This window comes from Solanum dulcamara, chromosome 8, assembly GCF_947179165.1.
Source record: "Solanum dulcamara chromosome 8, daSolDulc1.2, whole genome shotgun sequence".
NCBI lineage: Eukaryota > Viridiplantae > Streptophyta > Magnoliopsida > Solanales > Solanaceae > Solanum > Solanum dulcamara.
Window position 1 is genome coordinate 71,389,593 of NC_077244.1, and position 21,943 is coordinate 71,411,535.

A 21,943-nucleotide genomic window follows, 5' to 3' on the forward strand; every position below is an offset into this window, starting at 1 on the left:
GGCAGTACACTTACAAGAACCTCTGCCTTTAGATGTGTTTGGAACCAGCAATGTTAGCAAGCTCACACAGGCAGAGTTATGTTGCTGGGTTAGGTCGTGGTGCCACGGGTTTCACGACCCGTTCTGATATTGGACCGGCCCGTGCTGCCCCTGACCTCCCTGATCGTTCAGCGGTTGGCGGTGCACCGGCAGCTGGAGTTGGACGTGGCCGTGGAAAGGGTGCAGGGGAGGAAGATGAAGAGGATGATGCTGAGGAAAAGGGGTATGATGAGAACCAGAAATTCGATGAATTTGAAGGTAATGATGTGGGGTTGTTTGCATCTGCTGAATATGATGAAGATGATAAAGAAGCTGATGCTATTTGGGAATCTATTGATCAGAGGATGGATTCTAGGAGGAAAGATAGGAGAGAAGCCAGGTTAAAGCAAGAAATTGAAAAGTATCGAGCATCGAATCCGAAAATTACTGAACAGTTTGCTGATTTAAAGAGGAAATTGTATACATTGTCAAGTGATGAGTGGGACGGTATACCTGAAATAGGGGATTATTCGTTGCGAAACAAGAAGAAGAGGTTTGAGAGTTTTGTGCCTGTTCCTGATACCCTTTTGGAGAAGGCTAGGCAGGAGAAAGAGCATGTAACTGCATTGGATCCGAGGAGCAGGATAGTTGGTGGCATGGAGACACCCTCTTCACAGACGCCAGTTGCAGATTTGACTGCGGTGGGTGAAGGGAGAGGAACTGTGTTGTCAGTGAGGTTGGATAGGATTTTGGACTCTGTTACTGGGCAAACTGTTGTGGATCCTAAGGGTACTTGACTGATTTGAAGAGTATGAAGATTACTAGCGATGCTGAGATTTCCGATATAAAGAAGGCTCGATTGTTGCTTAAGTCGGTTACTCAGACGAATCCAAAGCATCCTCCTGGTTGGATAGCAGCTGCTAGATTGGAGGAGGTTGCAGGGAAGATGCAGGTAGCAAAACAGTTGATAAAGAAAGGTTGTGAGGAGTGTCCTAAGAATGAGGATGTCTGGTTGGAGGCGTGCCGTTTGGCGAGCCCCCTTGAGGCTAAGTCAGTGATTGCTCAAGGTGTTAAAGCAAATCCTAATTCAGTCAAGTTGTGGATGCAGGCTTCAAAGTTGGAGGATGATACGGCAAACAAGAGCCGTGTGTTGAGGAAAGGTCTAGAGCATATCCCCGATTCAGTGAGGTTGTGGAAAGCTGTTGTGGAGTTGGCCAATGAAGAAGATGCTAGACTTTTGCTTCAGAGGGCTGTGGAATGCTGTCCATTGCATGTGGAGCTGTGGCTTGCTCTTGCTAAGTTGGAAACTTATGAAAATGCTAAGAAGGTACTTAACAAGGCTAGAGAAAAGCTGCCTAAAGAGCCTGCCATCTGGATAACTGCAGCTAGGCTTGAAGAAGCCGATGGGAATACTGCCTCAGTTGGGAAAATTATTGAAAGGGCAATCAGGGCTTTGCAGAGAGAAGGTTTGGAGATTGACAGGGAGGCTTGGATGAAGGAGGCTGAAGGATGTGAAAGAGCCGGTTCTCTTGGGACTTGCCAAGCTATAATAAATAACACTGTTGGGGTTGGTGTTGAGGAAGAAGATAGGAAGAGGACCTGGGTTGCTGATGCTGAGGAGTGCAAGAAAAGGGGTTCTATTGAAACAGCAAAATACATTTATGCACATGCTCTTACTGTATTTAGAACTAAGAAAAGCATCTGGCTTAAAGCTGCACAGCTCGAGAAAAGTCATGGCACCAGGGAATCGCTTGATGCACTGCTTCGAAAAGCAGTTACCTATATTCCAAAGGCTGAGGTTCTATGGTTGATGGGTGCCAAGGAGAAGTGGCTTGCTGGTGATGTTCCTGCAGCTCGAGCAATTCTGGAGGAAGCATTTGCTGCAATTCCTGACTCTGAGGAGATATGGCTTGCTGCTTTCAAGCTAGAGTTTGAGAACCGTGAGACAGAGAGGGCAAGGAAACTTCTTGCTAAGGCACGTGAAAGGGGAGGCTTGGAACGGGTCTGGATGAAGTCTGTCATTGTGGAGAGAGAGCTTGGAAATGTGGATGAGGAGAGGAGATTACTGGATGAAGCATTGAGGCGCTTCCCCTCATTTTTCAAACTTTGGTTGATGTTGGGACAGTTGGAAGAAAGACTTGGTAATTCTAACAAGGCAAAGGATGCATTTGAATCTGGCATTAAGAATTGCCCCAATTGTATACCCCTTTGGCTATCCCTTGCTTCTCTAGAGGAGAAGATGAATGGGCTAAGCAAAGCTCGAGCAGTTCTTACCATGGCCAGGAAGAGGAATCCTCAAAACCCTGAGCTATGGCTTGCAGCTGTGCGGGCTGAAGCTAGGCATGGCTACAAAAGGGAAGCTGATGTTCTGATGGCTAAAGCATTGCAGGAGTGCCCCAACAGTGGCATTCTATGGTCTGCTTCAATTGAGATGGCTCCTCGGCCTCAAAGAAAAACCAAGAGCTCTGACGCTTTAAAGAAGTGTGATCATGATCCTCATGTTATTGCTGCTGTGGCTAAGCTGTTTTGGCAGGAGAGGAAAGTAGACAAAGCAAGAAATTGGTTCAACAGGGCAGTGACCCTTGCACCAGATATTGGTGATTTCTGGGCATTGCATTTCAAATTTGAACAGCAGCATGGAGCAGAAGAGCAGATGAGCGATGTGCTGAAGAGATGTGTTGCTGCAGAGCCAAAGCATGGTGAAAAATGGCAAGCTACTGCAAAGGCCGTAGAGAACTCTCATGAACCGACTGAAAGCATATTGAAGAAGGTGGTAGCCACACTAAAGAAGGAGGAGACTCTGGCTGAAAATAACCACAACTAATCTGCTACAGTGTGTGAGTCTATTAAACTACTTGGTGAACACTCCTACTGGTATCATTTTGCAGGCGCAGAAGTTGGTGAAGGCATCTTTCGAGTCGAAAACAATTCTGATGAATGTTTTCATGAGCTGCGTGAAAGCTGAGAATTAGTCATAAGACAATGGAATTGGATGTTTCATTCCATCTTGACTTGATTCTGATTTGTAGCTTAAATCTATTGTTAAGTCTCACTTGTGTATACCTTTGTGTTTCTTTTAGTTCTATTCTCTGCCCTCATCTTATTTTACATAGCATCTCTTTTCAAGCATTTTAATTTTAAAGTTTTTCCAGAACATTATAAACGATGCACAAATGCCTTCAACTGCCCATGTCCCGTGAAAACAAAGTAGTAAACAGTAAACACAATTCCATGTTCAGTTTGTTTTAATTACAGTAACCTCATTATTTTCTACTTGCAATCGATGCCACAATATCGCAAACCTCGTTAGATCAACCAGCTTGGCAATTGATACCATAGTAAATAAATTAAGGGTTGAAAATGTATAAATCAAATTGAGGTATATGGATGAAATGAGAGTGAAAAGAAATGAAATATGATATCACGAGTGAAATACAAATAATTGACAAACTTAATGTCCGTTTGGATTGTTAAAGTTGAAGTTCAAATAAAAATGTCTAATGTTTGAGATTGTCACGCCAACTTTAAACAAAAATATTTGAAGTTTCCTGACAAGAAAATACTAATGTTTGAAGTTTTGACTCTGACAAACTTATATTTGAAGTTGGTTAAGAAGTGATAATTCAAACAACATATATATTAATTGTAAACTTAAAATAAAAAGGGGATGTTTATGTTCTACAAAAATGACCCTTCTTCAGATGTTGCTGATCCAACATAGTGGGCCCAACTCATTATTTTATTTTCTCTTTATGTATATACATTCATTTTTATTGCTGAAAACACATGTATTCCTTTGTGCAATTCGAGGAGATTCTGAAACTTCTCTTCACTAAATTTTATTGCCCTTTTTCTCTCTTTCGAACGTAGGGTTTATGGTCCATCGATCTCCAATATTTCACCTTTTCTAGCAGCCTAGCAGGTAAGTTTTCTGATGTAGATTCCTTATTAATTGCTCTTAAAAGTTTAAAAGAGCACGCTCATTCTAGCTTCTAAGATTCTGAATTTTGGATGTTATCTAATAGAAATTGACTCAATATGATTTAATCCAGTATTGGTTGGATGGGGTGGGGGATCGTCAAGGGGGAGGGTGTTGGAGAGGTGGGGAAGAGTTGAACTTAGGAAGGTTATTTATAAAATTTGTTCCATGAGTGAAATTATTTTGACCAACCAAATATTAAAAAATTGTAATATATTTTTTCGGACCAACAAAAAATGTTTTCCGCATCCTATATATATGAATGAAAAATATTTTCCTAAAGTTTCTTTTTAATCTACTCATCCTTTCAACCTATATCCTACTCTTGCTTATCCCTTAGGAGAGGAAGTTTTGCAATGGAAAAACTAGAATTTAGGAAGTTTTAAAAATTTAAAAATTATTTCAATTTTTTATATTTCATAAAAACACCTATCATTTATTAATTCTAACTAAGTATTTATTTACCAACTTACTCTGTTGCTTCGTCTTCTCGGTCATCAGATCTAGAAATGAAAGCTTGTCGAAAAGAGATTGTTCATACAATGTGGAAAGATTTTATAAAAAAATAGTTTGTTATTACCTTCTCGAAAAAGAATAGTTTGAGTGACAAGATTGAGAAAAATAATAATTTGTTTTTAATTCAATTAATGTATTACTTTTGTCCATATTGTTATGTTGTTATTGTTGATTGTTATCAATTATGTTATAATTTTTTTTTTAACGGAACATGTTCATTATAAAATGATAACACAAACTTATGGGTATTTTAAATAATTTTTAGAACTCACAGCTACAAAATAATATTTTTTGAAACTTCACTAAAATTTCGAAAAATTTATGGCCTAACGCATGTTTGAACGTCACCAAGAATAGCTTGCCAAAAATAAGAATAAAGAATGTAATTTTGGTAAGAGTATATGAGTACAAAATAAGAGTGAAGAATGTAATTTTGGTTCCATGCTTTAATCATAAGACTTAGGGCTCGTTTGGTGTGAAGAGAAGGGATAACTAATCTCGAGATTGATTTAAGGATGAGTTTATCCAATGTTTGGTTGGGATAAAATCACCGAATAATTTATCTCGGGATTATAGTGTTATTGTAAGATAACAATCCCGTGATAACTTATTTCCCAATCAAACAAGTCCTTAGAGAAAACAGTTTACTTTCTCTTTAGTGAGTAGGGGCAATGAGAATTGAGAACTTTGTTGCAGTACTCTCAACTCTCAAGTTCTTCACGTTTTGAGATGATACGTTTTAGATACACTTTGTATTTCATTGCAAACTGCTTGCATTTCTCCATTTTTTGAGATTAGCGAAGAAAATTTTTGATAGTGTATGGGCTCAACTACATTGGTGATTGTTTCACTGTTGTGTCAAAAATTATATGATGATGAAGCAATTGCAATAAGTGTATTAGATCACACCTATATAAATTCAATTTGAAAAAGAAATTCTAAATCTCCTAGGATAATGTAGGACTTATCATAGTTGCTGCAATTGTAATTCTACACATGTTTTAGCTCTCTTTGTTCACTGTGTTTGTGCTTTGATAAAGTGTAGGTCCTCAACATCCAGAACACAAATACTAAAACTACCTCTCCAAGAACAAAATTTGCCAGCCAACGATAATGACGACTACATCTGATACCAAATTGAGCATGAAGCTTTTGATTGACACCAAAGCTGGCAAAGTCCTATTTGCTGAGGCTGAAAAGGATTGTGTTGATTTTCTCTTTCACATTCTTTCATTGCCTGTGGGAACTGTTATCAATCTTCTTAAGGAGAAAGGAATGAACGGATGTTTGCCTAACCTGTACGAAAGCGTAGAAAATCTGAAGGACACCTATATTCAACCGAACCAATGCAAGGATATCCTTTTAAAACCCAAGTCTTCAGTTGGGATCTCTTCAGCTCCTTTTCTTTTGCTTAATGGCGATGTTCCGACACATGAGAAGACTTTTTATGGCTGTCACCGCATTAGTTCCCACTTAACTGTTTCTGATGACCCTACTGCTATCTGTACAAGCTGTCAAAATCGTATGTCAACAGAGCTAGTTTATGTTGCTCCGCCGGTAGCAGCGAGTGGAGCTGTGAAAGCAACCGGGGGTTTTGTGAAGGATGTGGTGACATACATGGTGGCAGATGACTTGGTGGTTAAGCCCATGTCCACCATTTCTTGCATTGCCCTTCTCAACAAGTTTAATATCAGGGATTTAGGTGTGCTAAAGGAGGAAATAGTAAGTTTCGGAATGGAAGAGGTAATCAATTATCCTTAAAATTTAAAGATTTTTTTATACTATCACCGTGTTTTAACATGCTTCTAGTCTCTTATGGTCTACATACACACCACCCTTCCCAAACCCCAACTATTGGGATTGTGTTGGGAGTTGTTGTAGTAATGTGTTGAAATAAACTCAAAATTTTACTCGTGTCTTTTGTATATCATTTTCTATTCGGTTAATTATGCCTATTTAGTGAACTCCTACTGTTATTTTGCAGGCGGTGGAGTTGCTGAAGGCATCTTTCGAGTCGGAAACAGTTCTGACCAGTGTTTTCATGAGCCGCGTCAAATCGGAGAAATAGTCATAAGACAAAATGGAATTCTCTCTCTCTCTCTCTATATATATATAAATAGTTGTTTCCTTTTGTTTGATTCCCGCCTGAATTGATTCTGATTTTCTAGGTTAAATCTATTGTTAAACCATATTTGTGTTCAAAGTAGTACGCTTTTGTTATATTCTGTGTCTTTCATCCTTTTGTTACAGAGTATGTCTATCCTCTCAAGCATTGATATCTTTTAACTAGATGAGAATGTGTAATGGAATGTGCTATGGAATGTTAAAATGAGAAGAATGCTAAAATTTTGTGATTCTTTGATATGTAAAGTTCTTATCAAATTAGGAGATCAAAGAGAATAGTCAGATAGAGAGGGTCGTTTGCACGTTTTGACTTTAGTTTGTGATGGTCTTTAATTTGCGCTCCTTATAACAAATAACATAAATTTATATTTTTATATTATAACATCTCGTAAGTTATGTTCAGATGTGATTTCAATTTCTAAAGAACTTACGTCTCACTAAACATATTGAATTATTAAAATGCAAAAATTAAAAGCAACCTATTTAAATGGCAAACGTGTAAATAGATAAAGGTTTTTAATGCCGCCTTCATTGTAGCTAGGGCTCAATAAAATCTGGGCTTATAGTTTCGAATCCTCCCAGCCCAAACATCTTTAAGTCCAAGTATATTCTTGGGAAAATTAGAAGAAATCAATGGGATATACAAATAAAAAAAAGAGATTGAAAACCGCATGAAGAGAAAAAGGAAATTAAAAAAGAAAAAAAAAGGAATTTTTCGCATATAGCCACTCAAAAATACCTTGATTATGCTCCATAGCTATAGTTTGCTAATTACAATTCGTAGCTATAGTTATAATTCTTGATTGCCTCTACGTCGGGCAAATTTGGTTAATTAATGTGTGTATTCGCGATAATCTCATTTCTTTCGAGTTTTTGTATAACGTTTGTATATTTCATTATACAATTCATGCACAACGTTTGTCTAAATCGCTATACAATTTGTAGTGTTTGTATATTTTGCTATACAATTCGATTCGCGCACACATTTGTATAAATCGTGTGAATTATACAAAACTCAATCTGTAATTGCAGCTAGATGTTTTTCGCGAGTCATTATTAATTCAAACTATAACTATGTTAGCTAATTGCTAGTATATGTTTGCTTATATGTGCAATTTTCCCGAAAAAAACCCGAAAGAGGTTACCTGAAAATATTGGAACACGATATGAGAGGGAGACCCAAAATTTTGAAATTTTAAAATCTAATTATCCTTGAGTGAATTAAGGAGAAAAATTAATAAAAAGATTGTGATGAGAGAGAAAGTCTATTTGTATATCTGTGGGAAACGAAATATATGGTAATATACAAATACGGAAGTTTTTTCTAGTAAATAGGATTAGAGATTAGTGGCAAGGTGTAATTAGTTACAACTACAGCTATGACATATAATTAAGTAGTATATATTTATTTATTCGAGTAATTATCCTATATATTCTTTTGTAAGAATCTATAAAATCTTGTAGTCATGGCAAGTGAAGTTCAAGTGAATTTATTATAGTCATTCATAAGTAAATAAATAAAAAAGAATAGGTTTCTACTGGCAATAAAACCCTACAACCATTAATTGCGACTTAAATCACCTTTTAATTAGGCAGATTGGCAACAAATTGAATTTGAGGTTTGGCAAAACAACTATTTACAAGTCATCTGTTGAGCCCAAGATTGGACAAGTACCAGCCCATCCTTTTCCATAGCCCGTTAAATATGGCCCATGTAGGACCATGGCTTATAACATGCTTTTACTCATTTGCTTGTAGCCTCTCTATTCCTCGTTGCATTGCTAAATAAGGTGAGTTTTAATTTCATGGCCAAAAAAGATAAAAATAATTAACGTTTTATTAATTTGTATTGGACAAAAAGCACCTTGTAGACGTTGCAGAATAAGGGACGGACACGTGGCAGGATGCTCAAGGTTATTGGTTCAATGAAGTGAACTAGTCTCGAATGTGAGTTTCGGTAAAATCGGTCTCAATTGGTCTTTCAAGTCATTTGATGTGTTAGTCTTATAACCTATAAATAGTAATTTTAATACATTTATAAAGGGATCTGATATTGAACAATATAACAACGATACACTCATATTCTTGTGCTTCAAACTTTTCACAGTAATTTTTTTTACTAAGTCTTTATATACTCAAACGATCCCGTTTTGAAGCTAAGATCACTCGAACATCACCGAATCCAGCGTAAGCATTCGTCACCGAAACTATACTGCTTCATACTTCATACACTTTCTTTACTTACTTTATTATCCTTGTTTCATTTTTTTCACTTATATTCACGAACATATCTAACACTTATAATATTCAAATGTCAAAATAATTAATTGGATGTACTTCTCTGTGGAGTTCAGTCCCCAAAGTCAAAAAATGGTTGCCCAATGGTTAGACAATTTGCATCATTTTTTTTTTGTAAAAAATGACGGACAATCTCTTCTGCAATTGCAAAGGTTTGTCAAAAATGGCAGGCGAGAGTTTCTATAAAAGGAGCTCTCCAGCTCCTCATTTTAGACATCCAATTCACAGGCAGAGAGAAAAATACTTGAGTTGTGAGGTATTTCATATACTATAAGAAAATAGTCTATGAAGAAAAATAGAGTGTGAACGATATTTTTTAGTAAGGTAGGAGATCAAAAGAGTGTTATTTCTTTTAAGTGTGTGGTAGTCTTTTTTTGAGTGTTGTACTCGGTACTACCTAGTGTAAAATTCCTTACTATAGTGATATCAGTTGCTCTTCTTGGCCCGTGGTTTTTTCTTCATTTAAAAGGGTTTTCACGTAAAATTCTTGGTGTCATTATTTTTCCATTTTATTTCATTATTTTGACCATATATATTTTTGTGTTAGTCCACGCTTTCCCAACAAACTAGTATCAGAGCAAAGTTTTATCTGAGTATGCTCTGTGGTTGCAGCATAGTTTGAACTTTCACATCAGAAAAGATTTACTTTGATTTGCTATAGTTATATTTTTTGGGGGAAAACGATGGAAGCCAACATTAGTAGAATGGTTACTTTAAATGGTGTTAATTATATCATTTGGAAAGGAAAAATGGAAAATCAGTTTTATGTCAAGAATTTTTATCAATCAGTCTTTACCACCGTAAAGCCTGAAAATAAAACAGATGAAGAATGAAATCTGTTGCACAGACAGGTGTGTGGATTTATTAGACAATGGATTGACAATAATGTGTTGAACCATATTTCTAGGAAGATACATGCTCGTACCCTATGGGAGCATCTTGAAAGCTTGTATGCTCGGGAGATTGAGAACAACAAAATGTTCTTAATAAAACAGATGTTAAGTTTAAAATATCACTTGAATAATTTTCAATGAATCATGAACCAATTGTCTGCTATGGGCATTAAATTTGACGAAAAAATTCAAGGCCTTCTTCTACTTGGTTTTCTACTAGACTCTTGGAAAACATGTAGAACTTCATTGTTAAATTCTGCTTTGAATGGTGTGATCTCTATGTCCTGATAACTAGCTCAAGGCGGAGAAATAAAAATCGTGGTTCTCAAAATAGAGAACATAGCAGAAGCAAATTCAGAGGCAGACTTAGGTATATTGAGTGCTATCATTGTAGCATGAAAGGGCACACAAAGAGGTTCTGTCGGAAATTGAAGAGAGAGAACAAAGAAAAAGAAGAAGTTAAAGAAGATGGCAATGAAATTTGCTTAGCCACCATCTCCATCGAAGATCTTGTTATAGTCCTTGATGCAGATCTGATAAATATTTCTTGTAATGAGTTAAGTTGGGTTGTGGACACTGGTGCTGCATCTCATGTGACATCAAGGAAGGAATTTTTCTCTTTCTATACTTCTGGTGACTTTGGAACCTTGAGTATGGATAATGAGACTGTATCTAGGGTGGTTGGTGTTGGTACAATCTGTTTGGAAATTAGTATTGGAACCAAACTAGTTTTGAACAATATAAAACATGCACCTGATATTCATTTGCACCTAATTTCTGTTGGTGTTCTAGCTGATGAAGGATATGTTAAGACCAATGGCGATGGAAAATGGAAACTTATTAAGGGTTCCTTAGTTGTGGCTCGTGGTAACAAACTTCATGGTTTATATTGCACTACGACTTCTATTTGTGCCAATATGGTGAATGCAATTGAGAGCGATAACTCCTCAACGTTGTGGCACAAAAGACTTAGCTACATCAATGAGAAAGGACTCAATGTTTTGGCCAAGAAAAAATTATTGTTTGATTTCCAAAGTGCTAAATTAGAAAAGTGTGAGCACTGATTGATGGGAAAACAAAATACGGACTCCTTAAAGTCTAACCCTCTTTCAAGAAAGACAAAGTAACTTGAGTTGGTGCATTCTGATTTATACGGTCCAATGAAGATAAGGACTCTGGGTGGTGCACTCTATTTTGTCACTTTCATTGATGACTGCTCAAGAAAGCTTTGGGTCTATGTCTTGAAGACTAAAGACCAAGTGTTGGGTGTCTTTAAGAAGTTTCAAGCATCAGTTGAAAGAGAAATTGGAAAAAAACTGAAATGTATTCGTATTGATAATGGTGGTGAATATTGTGGACCATTTGACGAATATTGCAAGCATCAAGGTATTAGACACCAGAAAACTCCTCCCAAGACTCCTCAGCTTAATGGGTTGGTTGAGGGGATGAACAGGACCTTGAAAAGATTTCTACAAATGAGAATCCTGCAGATATGCTGACCAAAGTGGTAACAAGGGACAAGTTCAAATTGTGCAAAGAACTTGTTGGCATGAGCTCTCTCTAAGAATATGAAGATACCTCCTTCTAGTGAACGGGACTGGAGGGGGAAATTTGTGGAGTCGAGTCCCCAAAATCAAAAATGGCTGCCAAACTGTTAGACAATTTGCACCATTTTTCTTGGTTAAAAATGACAGACAATCTCTTCTGCAATTTGCAATTGCAAAGGTTTGTCAAAAATGGTGAAGAGAGTTCCTATAAAAGGATCTCTTCAGCTCCTCATTTTAGACATCCAATTCACAGATAAAGAGAAAAATATTTGAGTTGTGAGGTATTCCATAGACTATAAGAAAATAGACTATGAAGAAAAATAGAGTGTGAGCGATATTTTTTAGTAAGGTGTGAGATCAAAAGAGTGTTATTCCTTTTGAGTGTGTGGTAGTCTTTTTTTAGTGTTGCACTCGGTACTACCCAGTGTAAAATTCCTTACTATAGTGATATCAGTTGCTCTTCTTGGCCCGTGATTTTTCCCTTATTTAAAAGGGTTTTCACGTAAAATTCTTGGTGTCATTATTTTTCCATTTTATTTCATTATTTTGACCATATATATTTTTGTGTTAGTCCACATTTTCCCAACATTCTCATGCACGGCTCTCCTTCTATAATCATGAATATATAATGAAAGTGATTGCGTAGTCACAAGGACATTTGATTTGATTACTATAAATTATACTAATATATATAATGTATCTAGGGGTGCTCACGGTTCGATTTGGATCGATTTTTATTTAAAAAATAACCAAACAAATTGAGTCGATTTTTCAAATTGTCAAACCAAATCAAACCAAACGATATCGGTTTTTACTATTCGGTTTTTGTCGGTTTTTATCGGTTTTTTCGGGTTTTGTCGGTTTTTAAAATACCTTGTAGTCACTATTTGAATAAACAGAAAATAAATTTCAAAAGTATTTTCTTATTATAAATTTCATTGTAGCCAGTAGCTACTAGCCAAGATTGACGCATACATGTTTAATAATAGAGAATGACTCACCTAAAGTTTTACTATTTGTAATTGTGTGTAGCTTTTCTGTGTATGAAGTCTATATTTTATTTATTTTTACTTTATTTAGTATAATTCAAAAGAATGGCCCAAGATCAAAAATATAAAAAATCAATATAAATTGTATTTTTTTCATAAAAAAATTAAAATACACACACATATATATACAAATTTAATTTTTAAAATATGTATATATAAAGTCGGTTTGGTTCGGTTTTTTCGATTTTTTTTAGACTTGAAATCAAAACCAAACCAAATATAGTCGGTTTTTAAATTTAAAAACCAAACCAAATCAAACCAAATAAATGTCGTTTTTTTTTTCCGATTTAGTTTGGTTATCGGTTTGGTTCGATTTTTTGATTTTTCGTGTTCAGCCCTAAATGTATCTAAAGAATAGGATCTTTTTTAAAAAAAAAATAATTAGAATCCAAGTTGTCATTTATTATTTTATTATATTATAGTATTAATAAAACGGTAGGACAGAATAGCACCTCAATATGAACACTTAACTATTTCTTGGGCATGCATTTGAATACTACGTATATATGCTTGTGAAGGATTAGAAAATCCAATTGCCATCTCATCCGAAATAGACATATATATATATGTCCCTACCACATTTAATCACTACCTAGCAATTACCGGAGGCGGCATGTATTTCTACTATATTTCAAGTTAATATTATAATAATAATTAGATTAAGTATTCATTGATATTTAGTAAAGCTATTAGATTTTTGTGAATCCATATACAAGCCTCTACATCTACTCCCGACTATCACTCTAAAAGATTCATTCCTAAGATCTTAATAGGAATCAGTGTTTGCTTATAACATTCAAACAAAACTTCAACTTCAATTTGAATTTTTGTGTACTATCAGTTTTAATCTTTACAATATGAATGGGTATAAATTAGGTATAAGTTAGGTACTGGATGAGTGGCCGCATCCGTATATACTACCTGCCTTGACGGTTCTCATCTCATTGGACAAAAATTCAACAAAAAAATATTCTATGCGTTTAAGAAAGAATTATTTATTTTTTTGTTAGTCTATTTAAAAAAGAATAATTCCTTTTTTTTGCAATACTTTAATTTTAAATTTTTATATGGCATGTTTAAAACCACAAGATCAAATGACATTTTGATATATTTGAAATAACTTTAATTTAGGACCACAAAATTGAATTTTATTTTATTTTCTTAAACTTTGTGTCAAGTTAAATTATGATATTCTTTTTGAAAGTTCACACACTTTCATCATATAAAGGGTTAGGAAGCTTTACCTGGAAAAGGCAAGGGGCTTCTCTTTGGATGCACATGTGTGTGTTAAATTTTTTCCTCCGTAAATGTCATTTTAAAATAAAATAAAATTATTCCAAGATAATTATTATCTTAGAAATCAAAAATAAAAATTAGTATATCCTTTTAATTATATTCCTGTATGAAAAAATCTACTACTTCTTAATAGTGCTCAATATTTCTCAAGGAGCGTCTAATAAATAGAAGGTAATTAAAGTAACACTTATTTTGAAACAGAGGGATAGGAGTATAAATGAAATGAAATAGCACTCTTTTAAAAGATCATATGGTTTATATGGTCTAGCAACCCCACTTGCATGCATTGTGAATATTTTTGTTAAGACTATATTATAAGGTAGATTGATAAAAAAAAAATATATGCAGTTAGCTTAGCTGTTTAATTTTTTCCTTACATTTGGAAAAGAAACATCATGGGTGCTCATGACCTGCTGTAACTATGCAATTATAATATATAGTATGACAGCTAAATTATACTCCATTTTATTATCCTCCACCATACGTAAATTCTCAAGTGTGGTCTTTTATAAAGTGAAGTTTCCTTTTGCAGGTGGAATAATTAAAAATTACGTCTTTTTACTTCTTCATGCGTTGAAGAAAATAATAATGTGCTTTCAATAAATTCTCTATGTATATTGACACTTCAAAAAGTGAATATGTCAGCGTTGAAGAAAATAATAATGTGCTTTCAATAAATTCTCTATGTATATTGACACTTCAAAAGGTGAATATGTCATGTATTGTGGTATATGTCATTTGTTGGTGTTACTCATGAGGGACTTATGCATTCTATTGTTCCTTTTCAAGAGGAAGGAGAGAGGTATAACGTAAGCGAAGTCACATCCAGAAATTTTAACTATATTCTTAGTGGTGCAAGGTCTTTTCGAAGTGCGATTTTGATTCAAAATGGACTATTATCACACTATATGTTAAGTGTATTTTTGATTAGATTAGCCCAATAACTGCTATCAAAGCAAATGATTTGACAAAATAAGTATAAGATGACGAGGCGATTGCTTAGGATTCACTTTACTACATTTTACCATGTAAAATTAAAGGTAGCTTAAGAACGCACACAAACAAAACAAAAGAAGCTAGCCTTGGGTTTCGATGATCATAATCATAAATGCTTGGGGTTAGATGTAAAAGGTGGTTAGGCTGTATGTTTCCCTCCATTGGTTTGTAATATTTTTTTTTAGTCTCATTGACGTGCATCGTAGGAGTCATGCTAAATCCCTCATCACCACAGGAAGTGAAAGCCCCCCTGAATGGATTTTGGTAAAAGAAAATAGGACAGTAAATTTGGAAAATTTACTTGTGGGTCATTGTAACAATGGGCTAATTAGAATAAGAAATTTGAGGGAGAGACATGTGGATTATGGTGATGGGCTACATGAAACTTACTTAGTTCAAATGGAGATCACTGAATGTGAGTGTCAACAAAGTCTCTATTTATAATTTAAAAGATCGAGTGTGACGCTTTGGGGAAAAAGCGTATATAATTGACACAAAGTAGATAATATCAAACCACGTGAAGAAGAGTATTTTTGGGTTAGATTAGCCCAAACACTTGATTGAGAGGCAGGATTGGCCTAGGCCTTGTGGGTGGTTAGGAGCAAGCAAAGTCAAACACTCCACATGTTTTGCATTTAATACAAATTAAAATTGCATTTTCCCAATATAAATTTCCTGGCTATAATTATTCCCCTGAATTCAAATTGCTTTCAATGATAATTATTATGATAAGAAAAAGGCAAGTGCTGCGAGGATTCTCATCCTCAAACAATAAACTTCAATTTAATTAAGGGTAGCTTTAGTTGTTGAAAGTTTCTAATAAAGTAACTACTACTATTTGGAAGTTCAATTTGAGAAATTCCTTAAAGTTCACTTTTAGCTGGTCTCTTGATGTATATATGTATCCAATCCAATTATTCCTGTGCCTGGAAAAAAGTTACTGTTCCCATTTAGCTGATCTTTAATTTTTCTCCAACCAAAGAAATAAAGAAATTAAAAATACGCGCGCACACACACAAAAATAATCCTCAAAACTATATTTGTGTAAATGTGAGCTTAAACGTAACTAAATAGTTGCCAACGAACTGAGAATCGTATAAAGAACTTTTATACTATCGTATAATAACCCATTACTCCGTATAACAAGTTGTTTGATCTATTTTCTTTGTTATGATATCATAATTGTTATAAACATTTACTATATGTTATTACAGCTAACTTAATCTAATGTGGTGTAAAAATATTACCGGCCATCTCCTTACAAAATTAACTTAAAACTCATTGTGTCTGGCGGCGGATCGGAGCCACTTCTATTCAAGTGGTGTGAATTGATACCTTGATATATTTTATTGAAAAATTGCATTATATATATAAAAAAAAATTGCAGCTCTAACTATTGGTTCCCCATGTTAACATCAACCCTACCACTGTCTAGCTTCTGTCAACCTTCTTAGCTTCACAATGAAGGTATGCATGTAATTATGGTTAGAGGAAAAATATTAGTAGAACTAGTCAAACACCACCCTATAAAAGTAATAATCTTTTTTATTTTTTTTGTTTTGCTATATGTTGCTTCATGACATTCACTAATAAATAACTAAACTTAAAAAGAACAGACTAAATTGATTAACCTTCACTTGAAGACTTACTAGATTTTGACAACACCATTGAGTTAAGACTTTGTCAAATTAGCAAAGTCAGCAGGTAATTGGAAACAAGAGATGTTTTAGTTCTTGTTACACTTAATAAAGGAAATTAATGAGTCAATTTCAGCTGAAAATGTGATATACTTTCTCCATTTCAAATTATCTATCATAAAAATATTATATATCTGCTAAAATAATATTAATTAATTTTATTTTAATTATTTTATCTTTATTTATGTCTTAAAATAATTTTCATTGAATATTTGCTCTTTTTATGTGTAGGTGTTTGTAGTATTAAAATAAATTATTACTCTACTAATGATAAAGTAGGAAATGATTAATTTTGTCTTCGACTTCTAAAATAACAAATAATTTGAAATAATTTTTTTTTTTTAAATCACAGATAATTTGAGGGGGGTAGTATGAGTTTACTTTTAGTGTGCAATTTAATAATCTTTGATCATTCCTTACATCCAATGCTAAACTTCCTTCGGGAAATTGATTCTGTTTCATGACAATGACATATTTATCAATTGTCTTTAATAATTATTTGAAGTTCAATTTCGTATCAAGAAGTCAAAATTTTAAACTAAATCCAAGACTATCAATAAATAATACTATGATAATCAATGGTTTGACAAAGTGTGAAAAGCAGTAATCAAGTTTATTAGTAGAATAAACAAATTAAAAAAATAATCTTCTCGTATTGGTCTTTGTTTTTATATACACAATGAAAATCACAAAAAATAATAGTTATTAAAATTAGAGATAGATTTAATTTGTAACTACTAAAAACATATTACTTTAAATTAAAACTAATGACAATCAAAACTTAAAAATAGATCACGTGATAACTTAACACACATAATACTAAAATTACAATCATGAAAAATATGTAGTGATTTGCAAAGAAATTAGTTAAATCACATTATCTTTCATCAAAATAGAATCAATTCCTTAAATGGTCATTCAATTTGTAAAATAACACATGTAATCTTTGAATCTTTTTGAATAATAAGATCATCGAACTATACTCGTGTCTCTAATAAAGTAAAAACAAATGGAAAGTGAAGTCCCACTCTTTTCACTCCATTGATGATTCAAACTCACGATTGGAAGTGAAGGGTGCTTACCATTCGAACAACTCTCTCATATCCCATGAAATATTTTAAGGACATTTACGACCTATTTTTTAAGATCCATTTTTTGAAATAATACCCCTTAACTCATTTTTAAATTATAAAACCAATTTGACACAATTACGTCAAATTATTTCCTTCATCCCAATTTTTCTCTTACTATTAACTACTATAGTTATTTTTGGATGTATTTGTTAAAGCATTAAATTTATTATATTCGAAGGGTGATATAATAAAATTATTGTTTTATTTATTGCTCCTTAAGAAATGTGCCTAGGTCAGCTAGATAAATAAAAATGGTCGGAGGGAATACTTGTCATATTTCATTTTTCGAGTGTCAAACTCCATGAACATTGACCAACTACTTAAGATATATTTTTTACAATATGGTATGAGAAAAATTGCAGCTTACATTATTTTTTATATAATTTGTAATTTTAAATTATAGAATTAATTATTTAACTTAAAAAATTAACAAAATTAATTATCGAGAAGCAAAAAATGACAATTAATAGGAGACGAATGAAATATCTTCAGTTAATGTTTACTCCTTAACATGCGTACAAAAAGAAAACATAAAATAAGTATGGACCGGAAGGAAGACTAGTATGACTGGAGAATGCAAAAAGTAACTTGACTCCCTTAGTTAATGAAGTTGGACTTTTTCTTAAAGGATTTTAACATTGAAGAAAAAGAAATCAATCAAAAACAACACGTACTACTCCTAGAATTGCTATATATACTGTAACACATTGACTTGCTTATTACTCACTCATCCACACAACACATGATTAAATGCCTTTCTGACTCATTATCTTCTCTCATTGAATGTGATTTACTCACTTAATAAATCAGTATAGTCTTAGGGGTAAAACTTCTGTGCAAAAGGAATGGTTATCAGAGCTCACGAAATAGTTTTAGCTATGTAAAATAAATTTTATATTATTAAATCACATACGCTCTGAAATTATTAATAATACACGAAAGAGTAACCTAGAAAAAATAAGACAGATAACATAGTACAATAAATTAAAGTAGAATAATAGTGTACAAAGTTTTTATCGATGTATATAAGCAAAATCTTGTGCGCTTAGCCCTTGCTTTACCGACAAGATTTAAGAAAATTAACAGGAGGTTCTGAAAGTCAAAAACAATACCTAATTGCTCGGTGCATTGCCATTATGTGGTGAAGATAGAACTACCTATTAATGGATTGTGATAGAGCCAGGATGTGACTTCATCAATAATCATCTATCTATGTTGATATCCAAGGAAATGAAGCAGTTTCAGAAGAACAATTACGACGACAACAACAATATATTCAATAAATTTCACAAATGGAGTCTGATCAAAAGGATAATATGTACGCAGTCTTACCCCTACCTTATAAGGGTAGAAAGATGTTTTTCGATAGACTTGCAAAAGAACAATTACTAGATAAAAAAAAAAAAAAGAGAGAAGAAATTGGATGCAAATATACAACATAATTAAGTACTTGACAAATTTGGTATAATATTTGCCAGCGACGAATTTAAATGGGGAACATGATAAACAAACAAGAATTTCATATAGTTGACCCCAATTTAATTTGTAACTAAGGATTTCATATAGATCAAGTCAGGTTTCTCAGAAATTACACAAAAAATGAACCCAAAATAAAAACAATTGAAGCTCTTGATAGAGTACTGGTGAGGGTTCATTATTCCTAGCTACTCAATACATTCCCAAGTTTAAAGATTACATGGAATATACACTTTATGCTCTTGCAAATATCAGAGTTTTAGATCTGCTCTGGCTATATAAAGTACTCAAATAAAAACCTATGGAGTCCAAATCCTAACAAGCAGTAACAACTAATTAATTAAAAGAGCCAAAAGACCAACTATACCTGAAACTGTGCTATGTTGTTTTGAAGAAATATTTACTACTCCCTACGTTTCAATTTATGCGTCTTACTTATTTTCTTAAACTTCAACCTCAATTAAATTAAGGCAGATAAATTGAAACGGAGGGAGTACTAGTAAACTATCTTTCTTTCTTTTTTTCTTCAAAACAAATCAGAAGTTTCAGCCAAGGCCATTCCCATTCCAATTCCCATTAATTGATCTTCTTGTTCAGCTTGTGCATTAGCATCATCAAGCAGCCACTTCTCCAGCATAGTTAAAGGGACTTGTGTCTCCAAATTTTGCTTACTCTCCTCTTGAATATTCCCATTTTCTGGCTTGAAATCAGGCAGATTTGGCTTGCTTTCAACTTGGAAAATCCCAGCATTATTATTCTCAGGTGTACTGAAATTACCACCCTCATCGACCGAAACGGATTGTGAAACATCCGAATTATTAGATGAATTAAAGCTAAAGAGCGAGTCCAAACCTTGTCCGGTTGTAACATTTACGGTCCCTTCGCTGGGGCTAGAACTTGAAACCGCACCGATTGATAAATTGTTGTTCAAGGAAGACATTTGAGTAATTTTCGAACTACTTGACGAGGTCGATTTGGGTGAATTTTTCATCCAATTTTGAAGCAACTTAGCAATGTTTTCAGCACTTGAAGCATAGGTAGTAGATGTTTGAACTGATGCTGGTTGTTGTTCCTGATCATGAGGAGGGGGAATATTATTATTATTATTTGGAATAATGTCAAGTGATAAAGCATCACACAGAGCTTGTTTAGCAGTGTGAATGTCTGTTTGAAGCCTCCTTTCCCATTGTCCTTTTGAGATTTTTGATTGAGATGATGATGATGATGCTGAATTTCCCTCTTGGTGATTGTTTTCGTCATGATTATCATCATGGCCTTCAACCTTCTTATTATTATTAAGCTTCTTTTTCAAATGAGTGTTCCAGTAATTTTTGATATCATTGTCTGTCCTTTGCGGAAGGTATGAAGCTATAGCTGCCCATCTATACCAACAAAAAACAACAACATAAATCTTAATTTCACTATAAGAATTTTAAGATCAAACCCCAAGTAATACAAAATTAAATAAACATTATCAAAAATAGAAATTGGTGACGAACAACAACAAACTCCGCCGATGATCCTATTTACCAATGAATTATTATATATATATATATATATAAAAATATTAGCTATGAGCAATTTAACAACGGATCAGCAACATAAGGTTTTCATACTAAAAAAGCTTAGTGGAAATTGAATTAGCACATAATGTGTGTGACACTTGCATCGATATTTTTGGGCCAATTCCCTTTTGTACTACCAAAAAAATCAAGATTCTTGCTGAATTCGAGTTTGTTGCTCCAATCATTACCAAACTAAGCTAAAAACATTTGGATCTAACCCTAAAAGTAAAAAAAGAAACAAACATAAGTTAGTTTGAAGGTTGATTTATTTTAGTACCGATTGCCAAGAAGAGCTTGAAGGTGGATAATCATTTTTTCTTCATGTTCAGTGAAGTTTCCACGTTTGATTCCCGGCCGAAGATAATTAGTCCATCGGAGCCTACAACTTTTACTGCATCTTAGCAAACCTGAAAAAAAATCGATCAAATTAATTGACACATATTCATTATTCAAGAAGATGTGTGATGGAGCTGCAGAAAAATTAATTACACGTATTTAATGTTTCCAACCAACCCCAAAAAAAAAACATAAAGAAGAAGAAAAAAAATATTCACAAAAGAGGAGAAATTAAAAGGGCTAGAGATTTTTTGAAAAAAATAAAAAAATTTACCAGTATTAGTTGGAATATTTCTCCAGTTTCCAGGACCATGTTCTTGAATGTATGAAACCAAAATGATATCTTCTTCTGGTGTCCATGGCCCTTTCTTCACCCCAGTTTTTTCACAACAAGGTGGCCTTCCCATTTCTAAAATCAAACAAATAAATCTTCTTTGATTAATTCAAAACACACACAAAAAAAAGCACTTGATTTTCTTGATTGTTTTTTCTTCTCTAGCTATATATCTTTAAAGGACATAAGTGAAAACAGCTTCTATGAAGAAATGTTTGAGACAAGGGTCTAAATAAAAGAGGGGTCCTTGTCTCTCTCTCTATATATATAATTAGGAGAAGAGAGAAGGGGATATATAGAAGAGACCAAAAGTGTGTATTATTACGCTAGATGACCAAAGATGATGAAGAGAGGGGTAAATGTGGCTAATCTTTAAAGAGTCAAAACTGGACAGCACTTAGCATTTACTCCTTTGCTTTGCAAAAAATAAAAAAAGTCAAGCTGTTTACTTGTGCTTTAGCAATTGTATATTTATCTTTTTCCTTTTCGTTAAACCACGTGGCATTCATCCTAATGACGATAATTATGACGCATTATTTAAAAATTTAAATGAAGCTCGTTTTTGTTTCACGTAAGTTTTATTACCCTCTTAAATGTAAAAATAACTGTTCCTTTTAGTTTTTGATTAAGCTCGTATATACTTATACACTTTCTCTTCATTTTTAATTATCTATTTTGGATGGTGC

The 21,943-nt window shown here is 33.7% G+C and overlaps 2 protein-coding genes and 1 pseudogene across 3 annotated transcripts; 2 read left to right on the plus strand and 1 right to left on the minus strand.

Moving 5' to 3' along the window:
- Positions 1 to 32: 32 nt before the first annotated feature.
- Positions 33 to 3,078, plus strand: LOC129898635 (protein STABILIZED1-like; annotated as a pseudogene).
- A 707-nt stretch (positions 3,079 to 3,785) lies between these two features.
- Positions 3,786 to 6,733, plus strand: LOC129899522 (uncharacterized). Of its 2 annotated transcripts, none has more exons than XM_055974523.1 (3): positions 3,786 to 3,940; positions 5,554 to 6,256; positions 6,498 to 6,733. In XM_055974523.1, exons 2-3 carry the CDS (start codon positions 5,627 to 5,629, stop codon positions 6,579 to 6,581), a joined length of 714 nt encoding a protein of 237 aa, XP_055830498.1. In that variant the 5' UTR covers positions 3,786 to 3,940; positions 5,554 to 5,626; the 3' UTR covers positions 6,582 to 6,733. The 2 variants fall into 2 exon arrangements, with proteins under 2 accessions (XP_055830498.1, XP_055830497.1); XM_055974522.1 differs by having other exon boundaries at positions 3,789 to 3,940; positions 5,559 to 6,256.
- A 12,340-nt stretch (positions 6,734 to 19,073) lies between these two features.
- On the minus strand, positions 19,074 to 21,507 carry LOC129901168 (myb-related protein 306-like). Its single transcript, XM_055976293.1, has 3 exons — positions 21,198 to 21,507; positions 20,865 to 20,994; positions 19,074 to 20,404 (listed from the first exon to the last, which is right to left on the minus strand). The coding sequence occupies exons 1-3, from the start codon at positions 21,328 to 21,330 to the stop codon at positions 19,549 to 19,551; spliced, it is 1,119 nt and encodes a 372-aa protein (XP_055832268.1). The 5' UTR covers positions 21,331 to 21,507; the 3' UTR covers positions 19,074 to 19,548.
- Between the last annotated feature and the right edge of the window lie 436 nt (positions 21,508 to 21,943).